Here is a 22,129-nt window from a genome sequence, read left to right on the forward strand (position 1 = left end):
TATCAGAGTTGTTCACCTGAGGCCGAGTCATATTTAAACTTTCTGACTGACAAAGAAAATTGTTGTTTTTTATTAATTTGCATTGATTAAATAATTAATGTTACATGTTCCATTCTGATGTTAAGTAAAAGTCTCTAATCCAATTTACTCTTCCTCTTTTAGCACCAAACAGAGGAATAATCTCTCCCCATCCGCTGCCTGCTACGACACTCATATCTATTCTTCCATTTTTTTAATGTGATGCTTTCTGAACCACCTGAATCCAGCAGGGAGCCCAATCACAGACTTTTAACATTTCTGTCACTTCATTGCATTATTTTTATGTCTCCTAAGCAAAACTTGAATATCATTCAGATTGTCTCTATATCTTAATAGGAAAATTTGCCTATTTATATTTGTGTTTACATGCATTCGTTGTTCCAACTAGTATTTTCAACTGTTTGAAGCAGTGTCTTTGTTTGGACCAAAGTACAATAGACCGGGGGTTATAAACAACATGGGTTTATTTGTTTCTCACCATTCTGGAGGCTGGAAGTCTGAGGTCAGGGTGCCAGCATGGTGAGTTGCTGGTGAGATCCTGTCTCTGGTTTACAGACTGCTCACCTCTCATTGTATCTTCATGTGGAGAGTAGAGAGAGAAACATCCTGTCTTGCATCTCTTATAAAGGCACAAATCCCACAGTGAGGGCTCCACCCTAATTTCCTCTCAAAGATCCTACCTTCAAATACAGTGACATTTGGGGATTAGAGTTTCAACATATGAATTTCATAGCAAATAATGATGACATTTGAGATTATAGAACACTCCCTTCTTGAGATTCTTTATTTAGATTTAGAGACCGGGAACTTTCTTGGTTCTCTTCCTGTTATCAGTTGCTCCATCTCAGTCTTCTTTGAGGATTTTTCCTTCATCCCCCTGATCTCTAAACATTGGAATGCCTCAAGAATTTATTCTTAGAACTCTTTACTTTCCACCAACAATTTATTTCCAGCTAATTGTATCCAGTCTCTGGGCTTTAGAAACTATTTAAATATCAGCATTATATCTGAAATCTTGGAGAAGGCAATGGCACACACTCTAGTACTCTTGCCTGGAAAATCCCATGGACGGAGGAGCTTGGTAGGCTGCAGTCCATCGGGTCACTAAGAGTCAGACACGACTGAGCGACTTCACTTTCACTTTTCACTTTCATGCATTGGAGAAGGAAATGGCAACCCACTCCAGTATTCTTGCCTGGAGAATCCCAGGGACGGGGGAGCCTGGTGGGCTGCCGTCCATGGGGTCACACAGAGTCAGACACGACTGAGGTGACTTAGCTTAGCTTATATCTGAAATCCACATGGCTCCTCTGATTTCTGAACTTGTATATTAAATGATCTATCTGACACCCCCATTTGGTCATCTTCTTCTTGGCATATCTCCAGGTGACCTCCTCATTTCCACCGCTCCAGCTACTTCACCCTCCAGACCTCCCACCTGCTTTTTGTGAAGTCATCCTCATTTAGGCAAAAGGCAGCTCTGTCTATGAAATTCTCTAATCACCTTGGTCAGAAACCTTGAAGGTGCCCTTATCTCCTCAATTTTTCTCATATTACCATTTGATCTGTTAGGAAATTCAATTAGCTCTTTCTTCAATGTAGGCCCAGAATTGGTCACTTTTCACCCCCTACTCTGCTCTTACCTCATCCAAGCCACTCTCATCTCTGCCTGGGGGTGGCAATAATAACCCTCCCTGATCTCTCTTCTTTCCTTCTTGCCCTCTTCAGTCTGGTCTCCACCCAGCGGAGTGAGCTGAGAACATAACTCAGATCATGTGGCTTCTGTGCTCACAACTCTGCAGTGGTTTTTCATCTCACTGAGATGAAAAGCAGATTCTTACTACAACCTGTAAAACTGCTCCATCTGGTTCCCTGCCCCCTCTCTGCCATCAGTTACTGTCTCCTCCTCACTCTCTCCCCTTCAGCACATTTGATGCTACTCTGACCTGACAGCTGCTTTTCTGCCCTGGGGTTTCTGCAGCTCTTCTTCCTGGACCTTGAGTGCTTTTCCTCCAGGTAGCCACCTAGCTTACTCTTTCACTTCATTCTGGCCTCTGCTCAGGAGACATGCTTGAAACATTTATTGCAGCACTTGGGGGTGGTAATAGTTGGAAAAAAGAATTACAAAGTGTTTCTCAGAAAATGAGTTCAAAAGCTGTATTACAAATCTATTCTACATTAGGCCCCCTACATACAAGTGAGTTCCATTCTGAGAGCGTGTACACCACTCCAATTTGCTTGTTAGTCCAACAAACTTAGCTTTGTCCAACTAACACAATCGGTTATATACTACTGTACTGTAATAGGCTTATCACACAAATAATACATAAAAGACAAATACAGAAATAAAGAAAACAACATAAAATTATAGTACCTTGAAAATTACACCAGATATGTGAACTAACTTATGTTACTGGACATGAGAATGCATATTTGCATCTTTGAAAGTTTGAAACTTGAAGGTTCATATATAGGGGACTTAATTATTATGAAGCAGGGAGTTAGCATCAGGATGTATAACTGAGTTCCATAACTCAAGTTGCAAATTGTATACTATTACATATAGAGAGGAGAGATAGGTTAATAATATATTCATCCAGTTCCATTCTTCTTTCTCAAGATTGCTTTGGCTATTCGAGGTTTTTTTTATATTTCCATCCAAATTGTGAAATTATATGTTCTAGTTCAGTTAAAAATACCGTTGGTAGCTTGATAGGGATTGCACTGAATCTATAGATTGCTTTGGGTAGTATGTTCATTTTCACAATATTGATCCTTCCAATCCATGAACACGGTATATTTCTCCATCTATTTGTGTCTTCTTTGATTTCTTTCACCAGTGTTTTATAGTTTTCTATGTATAGGTCTTTTGTTTCTTTAAGTAGATATACTCCTAAGTATTTTATTCTTTTTATTGCAATGGTGAATGGTATTGTTTCCTTAATTTCTCTTTCTGTTTTCTCACTGTTAGTGTATAGGAATGCAAGGGATTTCTGTGTGTTAATTTTATATCCTGCAACTTTACTATATTCATTGATTAGCTCTAGCAATTTTCTGGTAGAGTCTTTCTGGTCGTCTGGAAACAGTGAGAGTTTTACTTCTTCTTTTCCTATCTGGATTCCTTTTCTTTCTTTTTCTGCTCTGATTGCTGTGGCAAACACTTCCAAAACTATGTTGAATAGTAGTGGTGAGAGTGGGCACCCTTGTCTTGTTCCTGACTTTAGGGGAAATGCTTTCAATTTTTCACCATTGAGGATAATGTTTGCTGAGGGTTTGTCATATATAGCTTTTATTATGTTGAGGTATGTTTCTTCTATTCCTGCTTTCTGGAGAGTTTTTATCATAAATGAATGTTGAATTTTGTCAAAGGCTTTTTCTGCACCTATTGAGGTAATCATATGGTTTTTATCTTTCAATTTGTTAATGTGGTGTATTACATTGATTGATTTGTGGATATTAAAGAATCCTTGCATCCCTGGGATAAAGCCCACTTGGTCATGATGTATGATCTTTTTAATATGTTGTTGGATTCTGTTTCCTAGAACTTTGTTAAGGATTTTTGCATCTATGTTCATCAGTGATATTGGCCTGTAGTTTTCTTTTTTGTGGCATCTTTGTCTGGTTTTGGTATTAGGGTGATGGTGGCCTCATAGAATGAGTTTGGAAGTTTATCTTCTTCTGCAATTTTTTGGAAGAGTTTGAGTAAGAAAGTAAAACAAATGGGAGCTAATTAAACTTAAAAGCTTTGCACAACAAAGGAAACTATAAGCAAGGTGAAAAGACAGCACTCAGAATGGGAGAAAATAATAGCAAATGAAGAAACAGACAAAGGATTAATCTCAAAAATAAACAAGCAACTCCTGCACCTCAATTCCAGAAAAATAAATGACTCAATCAAAAAATGGGCCAAAGAACTAAACAGACATTTCTCCAAAGAAGACATACAGACGGCTAACAAACACATGAAAAGATGCTCAGCATCACTCATTATCAGAGAAATGCAGATCAAAACCACAATGAGGTACCATTACACGCCAGTCAGGATGGCTGCTATCCAAAAGCCTACAAGCAATAAATGCTGGAGAGGGTGTGGAGAAAAGGGAACCCTCTTACATTGTTGGTGGGAATGCAAACTAGTACGGCCACTATGAAGAACAGTGTGGAGATTTCTTAAAAAACTGGAAATAGAACTGCCATATGACCCAGCAATCCCACTCCTGGGCATATACACGGAGGAAACCAGATCTGAAAGAGACACATGTAACCCAATGTTCATCACAGCACTGTTTATAATAACCAGGACATGGAAGCAACCTAGATGCCCATCAGCAGAGGAATGGTTAAGAAAGCTGTGGTACACATACACAATGGAATATTACTCAGCCATTAAAAAGAATTCATTTGAATCAGTCCTAATGAGATGGATGAAACTGGAGCTCCTTATACAGAGTGAAGTAAGCCAGAAAGATAAACACTAATACAGAATATTAACTCATATATATGGAATTTAAAAAGATGGTAATGATAACCCTATATGCAAGACAGAAAAAGAGGCACAGATGTATAGAACAGATTTTAGATTCTGTGGGGGAAGGCAAGGGTGGGATGATCTGAGAGAATAACATTGAAACATGTATATTATCAAGTGTGAAACAGATTGCCAGCCCAGGTTGGATGCATGAGACAAGTGCTCAGGGCTGGTGCACTGGGAAGACCCAGAGGGATGGGATGGGGAGGGAGCAGGGTGGGGGTTTCAGGATGGGGAACACATGTAAATCCATGGCTGATTCATGTCAATATATGGCAAAGAAAACCACTACAATATTGTAAAGTAGTTAGTCTCCAACTAATAAAAATAAATGAAAAAAATTTTAAAAATAATACATTCATATGTCCTTTAAATTTTTGAAATATACAATAGAATAGAACACTTTACCTCATGTCTCCCACATTACTTGCACCTGTCTGTCCATCTCCTACTCGTTTATTTTCATCTAGAAAATGTCTCTCGTCTTTAGTCTACTCCCAACCCAATATTTCTACTTAACCTCTGATAACATTCCTTTCCATCATTTCCAGAAAAAAGACAAAGAGATTTTGTTCTCATTAATTTTTGTCTGACTGTTTTCTGTTATAAGAAATGTCCCCTTATTTCTGGATTCATTTTGTACTATCTCATGTGCCACTTTGTATATGAATACACACTCACACACACACACACATACACACACACACATATGTCCTTGTCTTTCCTATTATACTGCAACGTCTTGTAAGTAGGCAAAGCTGAATTCAGTTTTTAAGTTTTAAAGACTTAGAACAAGATCTCACTCATAGAAAGCCTTTGATAATTTGTTGTGGACTTATTTTGAAATAGATTGGAAAAATCACATTCAACTTTGAAGATGCAATTTGACAAAATAGTTTAAGATAGTAGTTTCCATTAACTGACATTTTGAAGAAGGAATAAGTTTACTTAAAAAATCCCCACCCAAGCCGACAGTTCTTTTGTTCCTGATAATTTCTAGATGGTCCTCAGGAAAGAATGGAGAGCTAGAGGCTGCTGATGAGCTAGTTGACCCAACAATTTTAGACCACTAGGGGGCACTCTAAGCTACTCCAAATGACGAAATTTTTTCTCAAGGTTTGAGATGAATCTTGGTGAACATTAGAATGAGTGTTTCTGGCAGTTAGGAAAACATCCGAACTAGTCAGATGGGGAACTGGGGCATCTCCATATACTCATCTGTGAGGAAGATCTGTTGCTTTGAGTGGTGTAAATCGATGATTCCCCAACAGAATTGAGCATCAGATTAGGGCCATGGTAAAACTAAAAGTTCAAGAAGAAAAGACATGCATTACCTGTCTAGAGTTTTGATATTCATGACTAAAAATTCTAAAATATGAGCCTTGCTGTCATTTCACAATTATTCCAATGATTTCTACCTTCTATTACACATCCATTTCTTTCAGAGACAAAAAGAAAAAAAAAGGTAAAAAGGAGATGAGAAGATGAAACAGAAGAGAAGTAGTGCACAGAAAAGAGAGAAGAGAAAAGAGAGATTGGGGAGAAAGAAATAGGAGACAGTTACTTGAATTGTGGCCCCTACTTCATAGTCACAGAGCAGAATCAGTCAGATGCACTTGCAAGGTGTGTGGGGAAAGTGCTGGATAGGAGCAGAAGGGCGGTGGAATTGAGGTCAGGTGGTCATCATGTACATGTCCTCTTTTTCTTCCATCAATCAAAATCTTGTTGGAGACACTGTATTTTTTTCATGATAATTATATCTGAGGTTTACATAATTATCCTAATTTTATTTAATTGCACTTATTCCCTCAAGAGGATTCAATAAATAAGCAATGAATTCAGTGAGATATTCCTTCTTTGTGAGAGCTTCCTTGTAAATGAATTCTCAATCACTGAAAACTTTGTGTCCTGATTTTTGGCTAGGGGAATTGGGTCACTGACCCTGATCATTTTTTAGACTTTATTTTCCCTAGATGAAGCCCTTATTTTGCTCTGACGTATCCTCTCCCTTTCTTTACTCCTTTCTGACCTGTCTGATTGCTGGGGCACTTTAAGTGGAAGCAATGTCATGACAGTGAAATGTCTAGATACTTCTGTACCTGTAATCAGCAATGTCTTAGGCAGAAGGGCACTGGTCTTAGCAGCAATGCCAGTATCTTGCTGAAAAACTAGAAAGACATGTCTTTGCTCTCTGATCTTGTTGTACTCCTCTCCATTTAGGACAGATGGGACTCAATCTGCTACTTCCTTCTCAGCTATTTGGGGGCTAGAGAAAAGACTTTCTCAAAAGAACTAGCTTCCTTAGAGGTCCACTGATCATGCAAAGCTTTCTTTACGACCTATAGTTTTCTGCTCTTCATCCTGAAGTTCCTTGCTACTGACCCCAGATTTATTACGAGCTCCAGTGGAAAAACTCACTTGAGCTCTGTTGGCACAGCATTGGCTGGCTTCAACAGAAAGCTCCTTGGCTAAACACAGGGGATCAGGAACATTTTTAATCTACACTCTTTCTAGAATTGCCTTCTTTTTAGTTCAAATGCTTGTTACTTTGTTAATGAACTATTTTAAAAAAAGACTGTAGATCTAAAATTCTAACGGCCCATTTCTGGTGTGAGGAAGGTCAGAATCAATGATGATGAATGGAAAATAACTCGGTATGGTAATGCTTAAGCATTTCATTAACAAACCTATACAGAAGCTTAAATTTCTGTGAAGTCTGATCTGCTAATATTTTCCTATACTCTTTCTGACTTTCATGCTTAGAAAATTCATGACCATCCTAAATTTATCAAAAAATAGCTATTACTTAAAAATATTAATTATCTATATTTAGAATTTATTTAATAACAGATGCTAAGGTAGGTGTCCAAATTTATTTGTTAATCTCTAGACGACTGTCCATTTTTGAGGGCATGTTTTATTGAATATACCATCTTTTTCTTATTCTTTAATAACTAAATTTTCGTAAGTAATTTGTATGTTTGGACTTTCTATTATGTTCCATCGATGTCTGGATCTTTCTGGCAACAGGCATCTTTACCTAACATAGCATTACACTTTGTCTTACTGTGGAGGAAATTCCTCTCCATTTTGTTTCAGAATCCGTCCTCCTGAAGCCTGAGATTACCTGCAGTATCATATTTGGCCTCTAGAGGGAGATGCTACACAACTTGAACTTGATGGAAAGCCGGAAAGCCACCAGCCCTTTGAGGAAAAGCTTTTACTTTGCTTGCCCTGTAAATCCACTCACTGCTCTGTCAGGGTGTCCACGTGGCTGAATTGTTTCCAGGAAAAACCTGCAGAAAGGAGCCTCCTGCTTCTTCAGAGCTCAGACATGATGCGCACCCTCATCTCAGCGCTTGTGACGATATTCACACTTGGTGAGTAAAGTCTCTTTTTATTTTATCTTACTATGGTCTTCTGATTTAGAATTGGCTTAACGAAATATTCACCTCTGTTTCCAAGTCAATCCCTGACCCAGAATTTGTGTTACAGGAGGAACAAGAGCCCAGACAGGGACTCAGCCTGAGAGCCACATCTCTGTGTCTAAAGGGGACCCAGTGCAGGTGAAGTGCAGCTATTCGTATTCTGGGAGTCCTTGGCTCTTCTGGTATGTCCAGTACCCCAGACAGCGCCTCCAGTTACTCCTGAAAGACTCCTCAAGAGAGAGCATCCAGGGTTTCACCACTGACCTCAACCAGGCTGAGGCATCCTTCCATCTGAAAAAACCCTCAGCTCAGGAGGAAGACTCAGCTGTGTATTACTGTGCTCTGGGTAACACAGTACCTGGCTTCACAAGAGAAGCAGAGCGCAAACCCCTTACAGAAAGTGTTTCCATGTTCCTTATTTGACCACCGTGGGGCATTGTCTCCCTGGAGACTGACACTGAATTTACCTCTCAGATACAGAGTTGTCATCAGTTGTCAACTAGCTGTAGAATTTTTTAAAAGGGGATTCTCATTACCTACTCTGTATAAGTTAATTTTTAAATAACAAGTGTATTTATTTTAGATATTAGTACGTTGAAAAATACTTCTGAAATAAAACTGTGTAACAGCATGAAAATTCTCTTCTTGGCCCAGATGGGCTCCCCAGGTTTAAGTGACACAGTCTCGTCTCTCTGACTGTGCTGCCGCCTCATCCTCACCCACGTGTATCATCACCACATGCTGAAGTTCCTTAAAAGTGAAATGGTGCCTCCTGACATGTGACTGCTGATCTTTCTGCAGCTAATGCCTTTCTTCTCATGTACTTGATGGACTCATACTATCCGAATAGGGGCAATCAGGAGAAAAATCATGGCAAGTTGAAAAAGGAAAGTTTAATATAAAGAATTATTAACAAATAGCAGAGCATTATTTACTAATGAATGCTAAAGAACATGAGAAAGAACTCTAAAGAACACAAGAATAGCATCTGTAGGGAGACACTTATCTTTGGGACTATGCCAGAGTTTCACAGAAAGTAACACATTATAATATGTACTCTCTTCTCCTATCACAGTGGTGACTCAGGCTTCACTGGGGAGTCTGTGACTGTAGCCTGCTGGATGGGGAAGTTTGCCGAGGTGCCAGAGAAAAAGACTAACAAGCAGAAGAACAGGTCCTAGGGCTCTGGCACAGTTTGTAGGAAGGTGGCAAAGGAATACTGCTGAACTTGCTCGGGTGCCTGTGAATCTTGCCAAGAAACCACCCAAGGGCTGTCACTAAACGTTGCTGGAAGGGAGCATCACAGCCAAGCACCACAGGAACAAGAAGTGTGGGACACGTGCCAGGACCTGGAGGAGAAGCTGCCTCTTCTGCAGGGTCCTTTCCGCTCTCTCTACTGACAAAGCTTCACATCGTGCCAGCTGGCAAAGGAGACATGTTTACAAGGTCCATGACCAGAATTACCCTCTGAATCTATGAAGGGGGAACTTGTAGTTCAAAGGCAATAAGTTGATAACCGGCACATCTTTCATACACACTCCTCCTCACACAGTTGAACTTTCAAGCAAGGGTGAAATGACTGTTTCCATCTAACAAGCTAAGTCTGTCCTTTGAACAAGTAAAGACATTCTCATCCTTTCTCCCAAATGAGGAGACATGTGGTCCCAACAGTCACTATGGATCACTAGCTGTATTAATTACTTCTAAAATTCAGAGGAAATTCCATTGAAAATTCTGTTATACACAGACTAAATTGTAAAGTTAATCTCTCTCAAGTTGTACATAGAATAAGTATAGTGAGGAGAAGGAAGAAGAAAATGGCAGCATACGCAAAGGAACACATGAAAGTAAAGAGCAAGAAGAAAATGTAGAAAGCTACTACATTCTTTGATTCCCTATTTGGTCTTGATGCTGCAATTGATATAGATGACTTTTTTTTATTACACATTTTATATTTTCCCTGCTCTCAGCCATAAGCTCTGTGAATTGGGTTAGTTACCTAGTGGTGTGACACAATTCTTCATCCTCAAAGGATCTGAATACTCAAAAACCTTGTCTTTTTATTGGTTGTTGCAATTTAACATTAACCATTAGTATTGGGCATGGAAGTGCCAAGAGGCTCCCCTAGGAAATCTCCTGGGTTCTAGACGTAGTCCTCTTTACATTTGATATGTAGCAACAGCCCCATGTCTCCTTGGTAATTGGTATCAACCACTCTAGTCAGTAGAGTAACCTCATTTTCTATTCATTGGTTGTGAGACGTATGTAGCCCAAATAGCCACATGGAAGTCTTATCTTCCAGTTCAGTGAAACCATTACTGTGTTCCCTGGGGAAAGCATTATTTCTTTTAGAGAATAAGAACTAATACAACTCAAAGTTACAAACATTACATGCAAAAATCTTACTAGTGAGTTACTGAAAATAACAGTGAAGGATCCATTCTCAGGGCCACGTCCTTGATAACTGGAATAATGCTTTCTGGTGATGGGGTAGACAACACCATTACTTATCTCCATTGTAAAGCATACATTGCATCTGATGAGACAGAATGCCGTCTTTTCAGAGTTGTTTTTCAACCGGTGCTATTACAGAATCAATGTGTGTGAGAGTGCTCAGTCGTTCAGTCCCCTTTGGGACCCCATGGACTATGGTCCACCAGGCTCCTCTGTCCCTGGAATTTTTCAGGCAAGAATACTGGAGGGGGTTGCCATTTCCTATCCCAGGGGATCTTACTGACCCAGGGCTCAAACCTGTGTTTCTTGCATCTCCTGTATTGGCAGGTGGATCCTTTATCACTGTGCCACCTGGGAAGCCCGTAGAATCAATAAGCCATTCTAAATTTTATCAGGTCAGCCATTTCTGGATGATAGAGTATGTGGTAAGAAAAATAATCCTGTGGGCATGTGCCCATGGCTGTAATCTTTTGCTCTGAAAATCATTTCTTCCTCAGAAGAAATGCTGTGGGGAATATCTTGCTGAAATTAGGCATTCTGTGAGTTTATGAGGATGACGCTAGCAGAGTACAACAGCAGGTATAAGTGTCTATTCCAGTGAGAACAAATCTCAGCCGTCCCCATCATAGGCGATATCTAATGTAATCCAGTCGTCACCAGGCATCTGGGAAGTCTCTCTGGGGAATGACACCACATCAGGGACTCAGTATGAGTCTGTGTCATTGACAGATTAGGCCCTGAGCAGTAGCATTAGCGAGGTCAAACTTGGTAAGTGCAAATCAGTGCTTTTGAGCTCAGGCATAACTTTCAGACTGCTAGCAAGGCCTGATCATGAAGTCATGAGACCAAAGTGATGAAGCAGGTTGCACTGAGATGGTCCTTCCTCTGCAATCTCTGCAACTTTTGAGAGTAGTTTGAGAAGGATCAGTGTTAGCTCTTCCTTAAGTGTTTGGTAGACTGACTCTATAGCTTTAGAGTCCAGTTCTCTGACCGTACTGGAGATTCTGAGGCAAATCCAATATTAATTAACTTATTCCTTTTCTATTTAATTCAACCAGAGTCAGTTTCTGTTACTCATAAATAAGAACCCTGATTCATATACAATCTCATTCCAGCATTACGCAAGTTAGGAAAAAAGAAGGACATGGTATCAGAAGTGACTGTAAGAAGTCTAACAGTGCTCCTCAGAGGTGTTCTGTAAATACTGGGCATCAATGTTCTTTCTTAATTGAGTTTTAGTGCATAAGATTGTAGCTGTTCTCACTCTAGGCTGGAACTGGAGTTCAAAAGGCAGAGAATAGAACAGCTTTGTGATTTCCTCTGACCCAGCCCTAACACACTTCATCTTCCTGAGTGGTTTTCTTTGCAGGATGATGTTGCCCCCACAAGATGGCATTGTTTCTCTCCTCAGACTCACTTTGTTTTAAATCAGCATGTTTGTATTGAAAGCAGAAGATTAAGCTTCCTTTGATTGGCTGGGTAAGAAACCTGAGACTCTCCCTGGGATTCAGAGGGACTGGATGAGTACACTGAAAAAGAGAGCTAGACTGAGGAACCTGGCTTATTTCAGGGCAAGAGCTGCATCTTCCATGATGAATGGAAGCTTCTGGCTTTGTCTTTGGTGATTCTGTGGCTTCAGCTGGCCAGTGAGTTGGGGCTCTTGGTGATGGGAAGAGGGTGACCAAAGTTCAGAGCCCACAAGACTGAGGGGCAAAATCTCTTTAATTGGGAAAACTGAAAAGTGAAAGTGTTAGTCTCTCAGTCCTGTCTAACTCTTTGTGACCCAACGGACTGTATCCCGCCAGGCTCCTCTGTCTGTGGAACTTTCCAGGCAAGAATACTGGAGTGGGTTGCCATTCCCTGCTCCAGGAGATCTTCCTGACCCAGGGATCAAACCCACATCTCCTGCTTTGGAAGCAGATTCTTTACCACTGTGCCACCAGGAAAGCCTGTTAATTGGGAAATGTACCCTCAAATTATGGAAGGAAATGCAAACACTAGCGAGTGAAAATGCAGTGACTGACTCCTGGCCTCTGTCCTTGTGTTTCTGCCTAGAGGTGAATAGCCAGCAAGGAGAACAGAATCTTCAGACCCTGAGCATCCAGGAGGGTGAAAATGTCACCATGAACTGCAGTTACAAAAGTATTACTTTAACTGCCTTACAGTGGTACAGACAGGATTCAAGGCGAGGCTTTGTTCATTTGATTTTAATGCGTTCAAGTGAGAGACATATAGTGGGAGACTACACTTCACACTTGACAACTCCATCAAAAGCAGTTCCTTGTCCATCACGGCTTCCCAGGCTGAGGACGCGGCTACTTACCTCTGTGCTGCAGACCCACAGTGCTCCGCGGGCACCCGCAGCCCCAGCACAAACCTGCCAGAGCTGTCTCTCAGAAGCTGCAACAGTGTGCAGGGTTGGTGGTTTTGTCTTCCCACAAGGGAGAGTCTGCAAACGGCTAGCAACACGAAAGGGAGCTCCTCTCAAATTCCTGATGTTTTCGGTAGCGTGTCAGACTATAGCAAAAGGCGTGAGGTTTAGAACAGTAAACTGAAATGCCAGATTCAGCTCTGCCCATCCTGGCTGTATCTTTAGCCATATCATCGGTGTAGCAGCCTTCAGTTTCCTCAGTTTAAACAAAGGATTCAGACTGGATGAGCCTAAAGACCCTTCAAGTTCTAATTTAACCAAGTCATCTCTGGAGGATGAAGAAGGACTTCTCAGTATAGAAGGGCTCATCTGTTATATGTGCAGCCCCCTCAAGACCTAGGTGGGGCTTTAAGATGCATGAGATGATTTTAGTATTTCTCTAATTCTTGTATAGGAAACAGTAGATTCATCAGACATTAGAAATAAAAAGGATTTAGAACTGTTTCAATGAAATGTTTCACTTTAAAACTGAGGAGTGAAAACGTTATGTAATAATAAACACGAAAATCTCAGTCTTTGGAGTAAAAGAGACAAAGATGTGCATCTGATTCTGCCGTTTACTATTTGTATGATTTCTAAGCTTCAGTTTCTTCATTAAAGAGATGGGAATTTATCCGAAAGTCAGAATTTTTCCTCTTACAAGTGAGAGATGTATGTTTTCTTCTAACAGCCCCTAAAACATTGTTTTTTGAAAGTGGATGCTTCTGTTTATTATCACATATATAACAGTTTTCCATCCACTGTATTCTTGTTCCTGGTAAGAGTAGTTTTCTTGATACAGTTTTGATGCTACTGAAAATGTGTTTGTGGACAAAGGTCATTTGTATTTATGTGACACTTGGTGGAAAAGGTAGGAGGGAAGGGGAAAGGTTGGTAGGACTGTTGTTCCCACATTCCAGACCTTAAACCACCACCATCACCTATATCAGAATCACCTAGAAAACCTTTGAAGATCTGGGTTATTAGGAGCTTACTCAGTCAGACTGATGCAGTGATGTACTTTTAATGAACAGCATTTATATCAGATATTGGTTCAGCTTCATATCACAAAAAACTCAGGTAATGTTTTTAACAAGCTGGAATTTACTTCCCTCTCATATAAAGAAGCTCTATCACATGTACCATGTGCAGTCCAGGGCTGGTATACCAGCTTCATAGTTTTGTGAGGAAAGAAGGGTCTTCTTTCTGGCTGTTTCTTGTCCTTAAATAGTCGCTTTTGTTTATATACTTTGCCGAAACAGCAAGAAGTCTATCCATTTTATCCACCTTCCAGGAAGAATGTCAAGAGGCAACTGAGCACATGCTGGCCACGTCAACCATTTTCAGAAGCTTCACCCCACAGCTCCTACTTACATTTTACTCACGAGTGTTAGTCCGTGTCTCCACCTTTCTTCCATCAGCAAAGGAGCCTGGGATATCAAGATTTTTTCAGTCTCTGCATGTTTGTCGCTCACAACAAAATTGTTGTTCTCAGTTCAATTCAGTTTAGTCGCTCAGTTGTGTCTGACTCTTTGTGATCCTGTGGACTGCAGCATGCCAGGCCTCCTTGTCCATCACCAATTCCCAAAATTTGCTCAAACTGATGTCCATTGAGTCGGTGATGCCATCCAACCATCTCATCCTCTGTCATCCCCCTCTCCTTCTGCCTTCAATCTTTCCCAGCATCAGGGTCTTTTCCAGTGAATGAGTTCTTCACATCAGGTGGCCAAAGTATTGGAGCTTCAATTTCAAGCATCAACCTTCCAGTGAATATTCAGGACTGAATTCCTTCAGGACTGACTGGTTTGATCTCCTTGCTGTCCAAGAGACTCTCAAGAGTCTTCTCCAACACCACAGTTCAAAAGCATCAGTTCTTCGGTGCTCAGCTTTCTTCATGGTCCAACTCTCACATCATACATGACTACTGGAAAAATCATAGGTTTCACTATATGGACCTTTGTTGGCAAAGTAATGTCTCTGCTTTTTAATATGCTGTCTAGGTTGGGGTATCAGGATCTTTTCAATCTCAGCATGTTGTCACTCACAACAAAATTTTGGTTCTACCATAATTGAAAAAGACACGTGTACCCCAGTTTATTTAAGCACTATTTACAATAGCTAGGACAAGGAAGCAACCTAGACGCCCATTGACAGATGAATGGATAAGGAAGTTGTGGTACATATGCACAATGGAGTATAACTCAACTATAAAAAGGAACACGTCTGAGTCAGTTCTAATGAGGTGGATGAACTTAAAGCCTATTGCACAGGGTGAGGTAAGCCAGAAAGAGAAAGACAAATATCATGTATTAATGCATATATATGGAATCTAGAAAGATGGTGATGATGAAACTATTTGCAGGGCAGCAAAGGAGACACAGACATAAAGAACAGACTTTTGGTCACAGTGAGGAAGGGAGAGGGTGGGAAGACTTGAGAGAGTAGTACTGAAATATATACATTACTATATGTAAAACAGAGAGCCAGTGGGAATTTGCAGCATCACGCAGGGAACTCAAAGCTCTTTTAACAACCTAGAGGGGTGGAGGGGGGAGGGGTGTGGGAGTGAGGTTTAAGAGAGAGGGGACATGTGTACGCCTGTGGCTGATTCATGTTGATGTATGGCAGAAACCATCGGTAGAGTATAAAGTAATTATCCTCCAATAAATAAGTAAAAAAATAAAGTATATAATCAACAAGGACCCACTGTAGTGCACAGGGAAGACTGTTCCATGTTCTGTAATAACCTAAGTGGGAAAAGATTTGAGAAAGAATAGGTCCATGTTTATGTAACTGAATCACTTTACTGTACACTTGAAACTACCATGACACTGTCAATCAGCTATACTCCAACATAAAATAAAAATTTAAAAATTTGTAGTTCTATTAGACATTGTAGAAAATGAACATTCTATAGGCAAATAGTAGTTTCTGCTGTACTCTCTATATGGGGTATATTAAGACTCATGTAGGGTTTTTTTTGTTGTTGTTGGTTTAGTGATATTCATTTTTGAAATACTGTCTCCAGTCTGCTTCCCAGCTCTGTTGACTTTGCTTCCTAAAAGTCCTCTAGAAGATGTCACAATCCCCACAACCCAACTCACCTCCACAATCCTCATTAAAAATCCATCTTAGTCTCTTGTTCAACACTCGACACACCCCATCACTCTTCCATGTAGTCCCTTGTACCATGGTGACAGCGATTTTGCCAGAGTGCAAATTTTAGCCTGTCAGTCACCTGGATCTGCATTTGCTCTGAGGATAAAGAAAAGCTGCCTCTCCAGCTTCATTTCATTGTGTCCTAATCTCTCTGTCTCTGTCTCTCCCTCTGTCTCCAACAATACTGATATTAAGTTTGTCAAAGGCACAATTTTCCTCTTATATAACCCATTCATAGAAATTTTAGGTGATTTTCTTATTTTTTTCTTTTCCTAAAATTCTTTTCCTTGCTTCAAAGGAGTTAAAAACATAGTAAATGCCTACTCATTCTTATATATTTGTCCAAGAGTCAGTAGCTAAGGAAAGCTTAGTGGATATTTATAGAATTACAGATCTCTGCATTTTCAGGTTTGTGATTTATTTTTATTTCTTTCATTATTTGTTTAAGGTCTATTTTCAATCCTACTCTGTGATCTCCTTAATGGCAGTGTCCATAACAGTGTTTTTCATTCTTGAATCAGCATCAGTGTATCTTAGGCATTTATTGTTGTTGTTTAGTTGCTAAGTCGTGTCCAGCTCTTTGTGACCTCATGGACTGTAGCCTGCAAGACTCCTCTCTCCACTGGATTTCCAGGTGAGAATACTAGAGTGGGTTGCCATTTCCTCCTCCAAGGGATCTTCCTGACCCAGGGATTGAATCCACATCTCCTACATTGGCAGGTGGATTCTTTACCACTGAGCTACCCAGGAAGTATCTTTGGTATTAGCATCATTCAATTTCCTTCTTTTCTATCCATTAATGTGTTCTTTATTTTAAGCCTCCTCAAAAAGCTATGATAATATTTAGCGAAAAAAGTAATCTTTAGAGGTTTATGGATAAATTCTTGGAGTATAGATGGGATTGGCAAATGATAGCCACAGGGCAAAGTAGCTTGATACTTATGTTTATGAGTAAAGTTTTGTTGGAAGACAGCCATGCTCATTTATTTATGCATTGACCATGGATGCTATACCAGCATAGTTGTAGCAGAGACTGTATGACTTTAAAACCTAAACTATTTACTATTTGACCCTTTATGGACAAAAAAGTCTGCCAACCTACAGGGTGTAGGAATTACATTAGAATTTTTCAATTTGGATTTTTTTGTTTGATGACAACAAATTAAATAATAAAGGCATATTTCTAATCATCTGTTGGGCCAATTTAGAATACTCCCCGTCTTTCTGAAGATTTTGTGTTATGTCATTTTTTTAAATCTAATTAAAGACAAATGGAATAATGACACTTTACAAAAAAAGCATCATAGATCTTTAAATGGATAAAAGTTTTAAGAATATTTTTTAAACATTTAAAAATTTTGAATGTATCAACATGCAATTCAGCAGAAAAAAGAGTAGCAGTAAATGCACAATATTTTTTTCAGTGCTGATTTTTTGATGCTTTGTTCAATAATAGATTTATATAATGCTGACTTAAATGGATATTTTTGAATAGAAGTAAAAATACTGGAAATCAGTAATCACAGTAATTCAGACAATAGTGTGGAGAAGGCAATGGCAACTCTCTCCAGTGCTCTTGCCTGGACAATCCCATGGACCGAGGAGCCTGGTAGGCTGTGGTCCATGGGGTCGCTAAGTGTCAGACACGACTGAGCGTCTTCACTTTCACTTTTCACTTTCATGCATTAGAGAAGGAAATGGCAACCTACTCCAATGTTCTTGCCTGGAGAATCCCAGGGATAGGGGAGCCTGGTGGGCTGCCGTCTATGGGGTCGCACAGAGTCAGATACAACTGAAGTGACTTAGCAGCAGCAGCAGCAAATATTGCATTAAGCTCCAAATTATCTTAATCAGGGGAATTGTTGAATGACACAATCTATAGCTTTCTTCTAATGAGTTTTCACCACCTCTTTAGTTTCATCAAAATATCACTCCTCACATTAATGTTTTAATATGCATTTTATTAACTTTATATTTTGTATGTATGGGCTTCCCTGATAGATCAGTTGGTAAAGAATCCGCCTGCAATGCAGGAGACCCTGGTTCGATTTCTACATCGGGAAGATCCATTGGAGAAGGGATAGGTTACCACTCCATATTCTAGAGCTTTGCTTGTGGCTCAACTGGTAAAGAAATCCGTCTGCATTGCAGGAGATCTGGGTTTGATCCCTGGGTTGGGAAGATCCCTGGAGAAGGGAAAGGCTATCCACTGCAGTATTGTGGCCTGGAGAACCCCATATAGTTCATGGGGTCATAAAGAATCGGACATGACTAAGAGACTTTCACTTTGGTGATTAAGAACTGTGAACCGAAGACATCTATGCTTAACCTGAGTTTTGTATGTATAAAAGTGCTATAGTATTTTTAAATAGTCAGTATGAGAGTGGTCTCTTACATGAAGAACTGTGCCTTAGTTTGAGAAATACTTAATGCCCCTGTGTTCAGACCCTAGACATGCCGCTGGAAGAAGCTCACCATACCGCGGGCCTGAGAACTATTTCTTGTAGAGACTATATTTCATAAACAGATCATTGTACACCTGGACATGTCCACTCATTCACTTATTCATTTATTTTTCAAATATTTTTAAACCATTTGCCCTGAACTAGTGTTCTGTGTATTTTGAGAAGTTGGCCACTGAGATTAATAAGATTAAGTTCCTGATCTCAGGTGCATCAAACCTAGTTTGAAAAACAACACACAAATGTTACTGGATTGATAGCACTGCCCTGAAAACCCATGTAAGGCAACCTCACACCTGAGTGCAGCCACAAAGTCTTCATGCCTTAAAATGGTTAATGTCAGCAAAGAACAATGTTTTGACTTCTTACCATAATACAACCATACTTTCCATGAAGTAAATCCTAGAAAAAGAAGCAGCTGTGAAATGACTTTGTTATATCTTCTGCTGGGTTCACTTCACTTGCACAAATAATTGCACAGGGACCTAGACAAACAGGGTGATAGACACTGAGCAGACAGTTCTTCCCAGTGAGATCCCTGAATCTCTAATAAAATAAATACACAGGAGCCTGATAAACACCACACACATGCCTTTGAAATGAAGCAAGCCTGGTTAATATTTTAAGCATCTGAACTTGATTTTCTAAAGACTCTACCAAAAAATTACTAGAGCTAATCAATGAATATAGTAAAGTTGTAGGATATAAATTAACACACAGAAATCCCTTGCATTCCTATACACTAACAATGAGAAAACAGAAAGAGAAATTAAGGAAACAATACAATTCACCATTGCAACAAAAAGAATAAAATACTTAGGAATATATCTACCTAAAGAAACAAAAGACCTATACATAGAAAACTATAAAACACTGATGAAAGAACTCAAAGAGGACACAAATAGATGGAGAAATATACCATGTTCATGTTTTGGAAGAATCAATACTGTGAAAATGAGTATACTACCCAAAGCAACCTATAGATTCAATGCAATCCCTATCAAGCTACCAACGGTATTCTTCACGGAATTAGAACAAATAATTTCACAATTTGTATGGAAATACAAAAGCCTTGAATAGCAAAAGCAATCTTCAGAAAGAAGAATGGAACTGGAGGAATCAACCTGTGTGACTTCAGGCTCTATGACAAAGCCACAGTCATCAAAACAGTATGGTACTGGCATTAAGACAGAAATATAGATCAATGGAGCAAAATAGAAAATCCAGAGATAAATCCACATACCTATGGACACATTATCTTCAACAAAGGAGGCAAGAATATACAATGGAAAAGAGACAACCTCTTTAACAAGTGGTGCTGGGAAAACTGGTCAACCACTTGTAAAAGAATGATTTTCTAAAAAAAAAAAAAAAAAAAAACTTAGTTGAATTAAAACAAGAATGTGACAAGTGCTATCATCCAAGTATGGTCCAGGGGCCCCAAAGGAGATCTTTTTCAGGGAGGTTTACCAAACTCCCTGAGGTTTCTCTCTTTTATTGCAGATTATTACTCAGTCTAAGATTCACCTTGGATCTTTGCCCTCTGCATGCTACCCCCTTGCCCCTATCTCTCTCTCTTTCTCTCTTTTCCCCCACATCTCTCCTTTCTTGTCCAGTGGTCCACACATTTCGAAGTTCCATCTCAATCCCACAGTGAGACAGTTTTGGTAAACCCCATCAGTACTGGTGCTTGGAAGCTGCTTCCATGAAGTAAGCTGGGCAGTGTTAGCCCTCATGTCATCTGTCTTCCTTATCTCTGTGCTACCTGATATCCAAGGTCCAAAATTTGTTTCATGTATCTTGTCCAGTTTTCTAGTTGTAAGGTCAACTCTACCTTTAACTGTGAAAAAGAAGTAACGGTAATTTTTTTTTTTGAGTATTTTTACAAATGTGTCATTGTATGATGGCAGGGTATGTAGTAATAACCTTATCATTCAACCACACATTATTTGAGACCTGCTGTAGATAAGGTTTCCTCCATGGCGTGTTGACTGAGTCTTGGGGATGAACAGAGCTAATTCAGGTAAAGAACTCGAGTAGAGCAGGGATCACTTTCCATTCAGGAGGATCCTTCTCTGATTCATGGGTATCTTGGAGACACATTGAAGGAAGAAATCTCTGACTATTCCATCTAGAAATTGTAACCAGAGTTTCTTGCGAAGCTACAGATACCTGTACCATGCAAAAAGTCATGGAAGTAATGATAGTTTGCCTAAGCATGCTTATGTTTAGGACTTTCTTCTTAGGGTCCTGTCCCATTCTCCTGTATGTACCCCACAATCTGTTATCAGGAGAAATAGGACAGACTCGACTGTGGTGCAATTCTCACGATCACCACCAGAGGGCGGGGCTTCCTTCAGATGCCGTTCCTCCTGTTCAGGAGCCAGTTTGACTTGCCTACTTTGTAGCCACAAGACAGAATACTGCTATGGTGCAGAAAGGGGCTCTCCGTTTCTGAGTGAGGAGGTTCTGGAACATCCAGATGGAGACTAGATTCGTTAGACTGGCGTATTCCAGGGAACAAGGACCGTTTTCTTTTGCCAGCATGCATTCTGCCACTCACTCAGTTCTTCTGATCATCTTAATATTCAGTAAGTAACATTTTATCCAAAATGTTAATGATTTTTCATTTTCCTATGAATATAGGTAAGTTTTATTTTTCTTCTCTGGCTGAAAACTCCTCTCCTGTGCATTTCTACGATAACAAAGTGATTTTCTTGTAGGAGGGACCAATGGTGACTCAGTGAACCAGACAGAAGGCCCAGTGACTGTCTCAGAGGGGGCTCTCATGACCCTGAACTGCACTTACCAGACCACATATTCGGATCACTATCTTTTCTGGTATGTCCAGCATCACAACAAAGCTCCTCAACTCCTCCTGAAGAGCTTAACAGCAGACAAGAAGGTAGAGCATGAAGGTTTTCAGGCCACTCTTGTGAAGAAGGACAGCTCCTTCCACCTGCAGAAACGGGCAGTGCAAGCATCAGACTCGGCTGTGTACTACTGTGCTCTGAGGGACACAGTGATGGAGGGCTGCAGGGGGAGCTGAGCACAAACCCAGATGCAGATGGGGCTCTGGCTGTGGGCAGACCCAGAAGGGGGTGTTGTTTCTCTCTCAGAGGTGCTGTCAAAGCACTTCCAGCTCTGATACTCCGAGCCAAGGACCTTGGAATTCTTGGATTGCCCGACAGAGGAATCTGGGACAGGACAGTGTAAAGTGGAACCTAAGCGCTTTTCTCCAGAAATGCCTGTTTTCAGCCCATCCACGTGCCCCCAGATGGCATAGAATCCCTTGAAGTGACATTAACTCCTCAACAACAATTCAGATTATATATGCTGAAACATTTCACAATGTGTTAATAAAAATTCCAGGGCTCATTGTTGATGGATGACTGTGTGATCTAGAAGCTAGTCTCTGGTTTTTAAAATTCAGGCCAAGATTGTGTATCCTGCTCAGTTTCACCTGCAGACATTTCATCTTCAGTGACCGGAGCTTTATTCTCTCTTTCCTTGACTTTTCCATCCCTGCTGGTTGCTCCAGAAATGCTGCTACCTAAGTAAGTTCCAAGAGGAGAGTTTCTGACAAGGTATTCCTTCTGTCAAGGGCCCTGTGGATCACAGCAGCCCATTCTGTAAATATTGCAGATGT

General features: G+C 40.1%; 1 pseudogene and 2 gene segments (V, D, J or C); all 3 read left to right on the forward strand.

Moving 5' to 3' along the window:
* Positions 1-7,812: 7,812 nt before the first annotated feature.
* Positions 7,813-9,195, forward strand: LOC122443266. The segment is given in 3 exon segments: positions 7,813-7,947; positions 8,063-8,177; positions 9,071-9,195. Coding segments are annotated over 3 exon segments (267 nt in total).
* A 2,398-nt stretch (positions 9,196-11,593) lies between these two features.
* Positions 11,594-12,991, forward strand: LOC122444182 (annotated as a pseudogene).
* A 7,929-nt stretch (positions 12,992-20,920) lies between these two features.
* On the forward strand, positions 20,921-21,529 carry LOC122444183. The segment is given in 2 exon segments: positions 20,921-21,071; positions 21,204-21,529. Coding segments are annotated over 2 exon segments (435 nt in total).
* Positions 21,530-22,129: the final 600 nt, after the last annotated feature.

Source organism: Cervus canadensis, chromosome 6, assembly GCF_019320065.1.
Source record: "Cervus canadensis isolate Bull #8, Minnesota chromosome 6, ASM1932006v1, whole genome shotgun sequence".
NCBI classification, from domain to species: domain Eukaryota; kingdom Metazoa; phylum Chordata; class Mammalia; order Artiodactyla; family Cervidae; genus Cervus; species Cervus canadensis.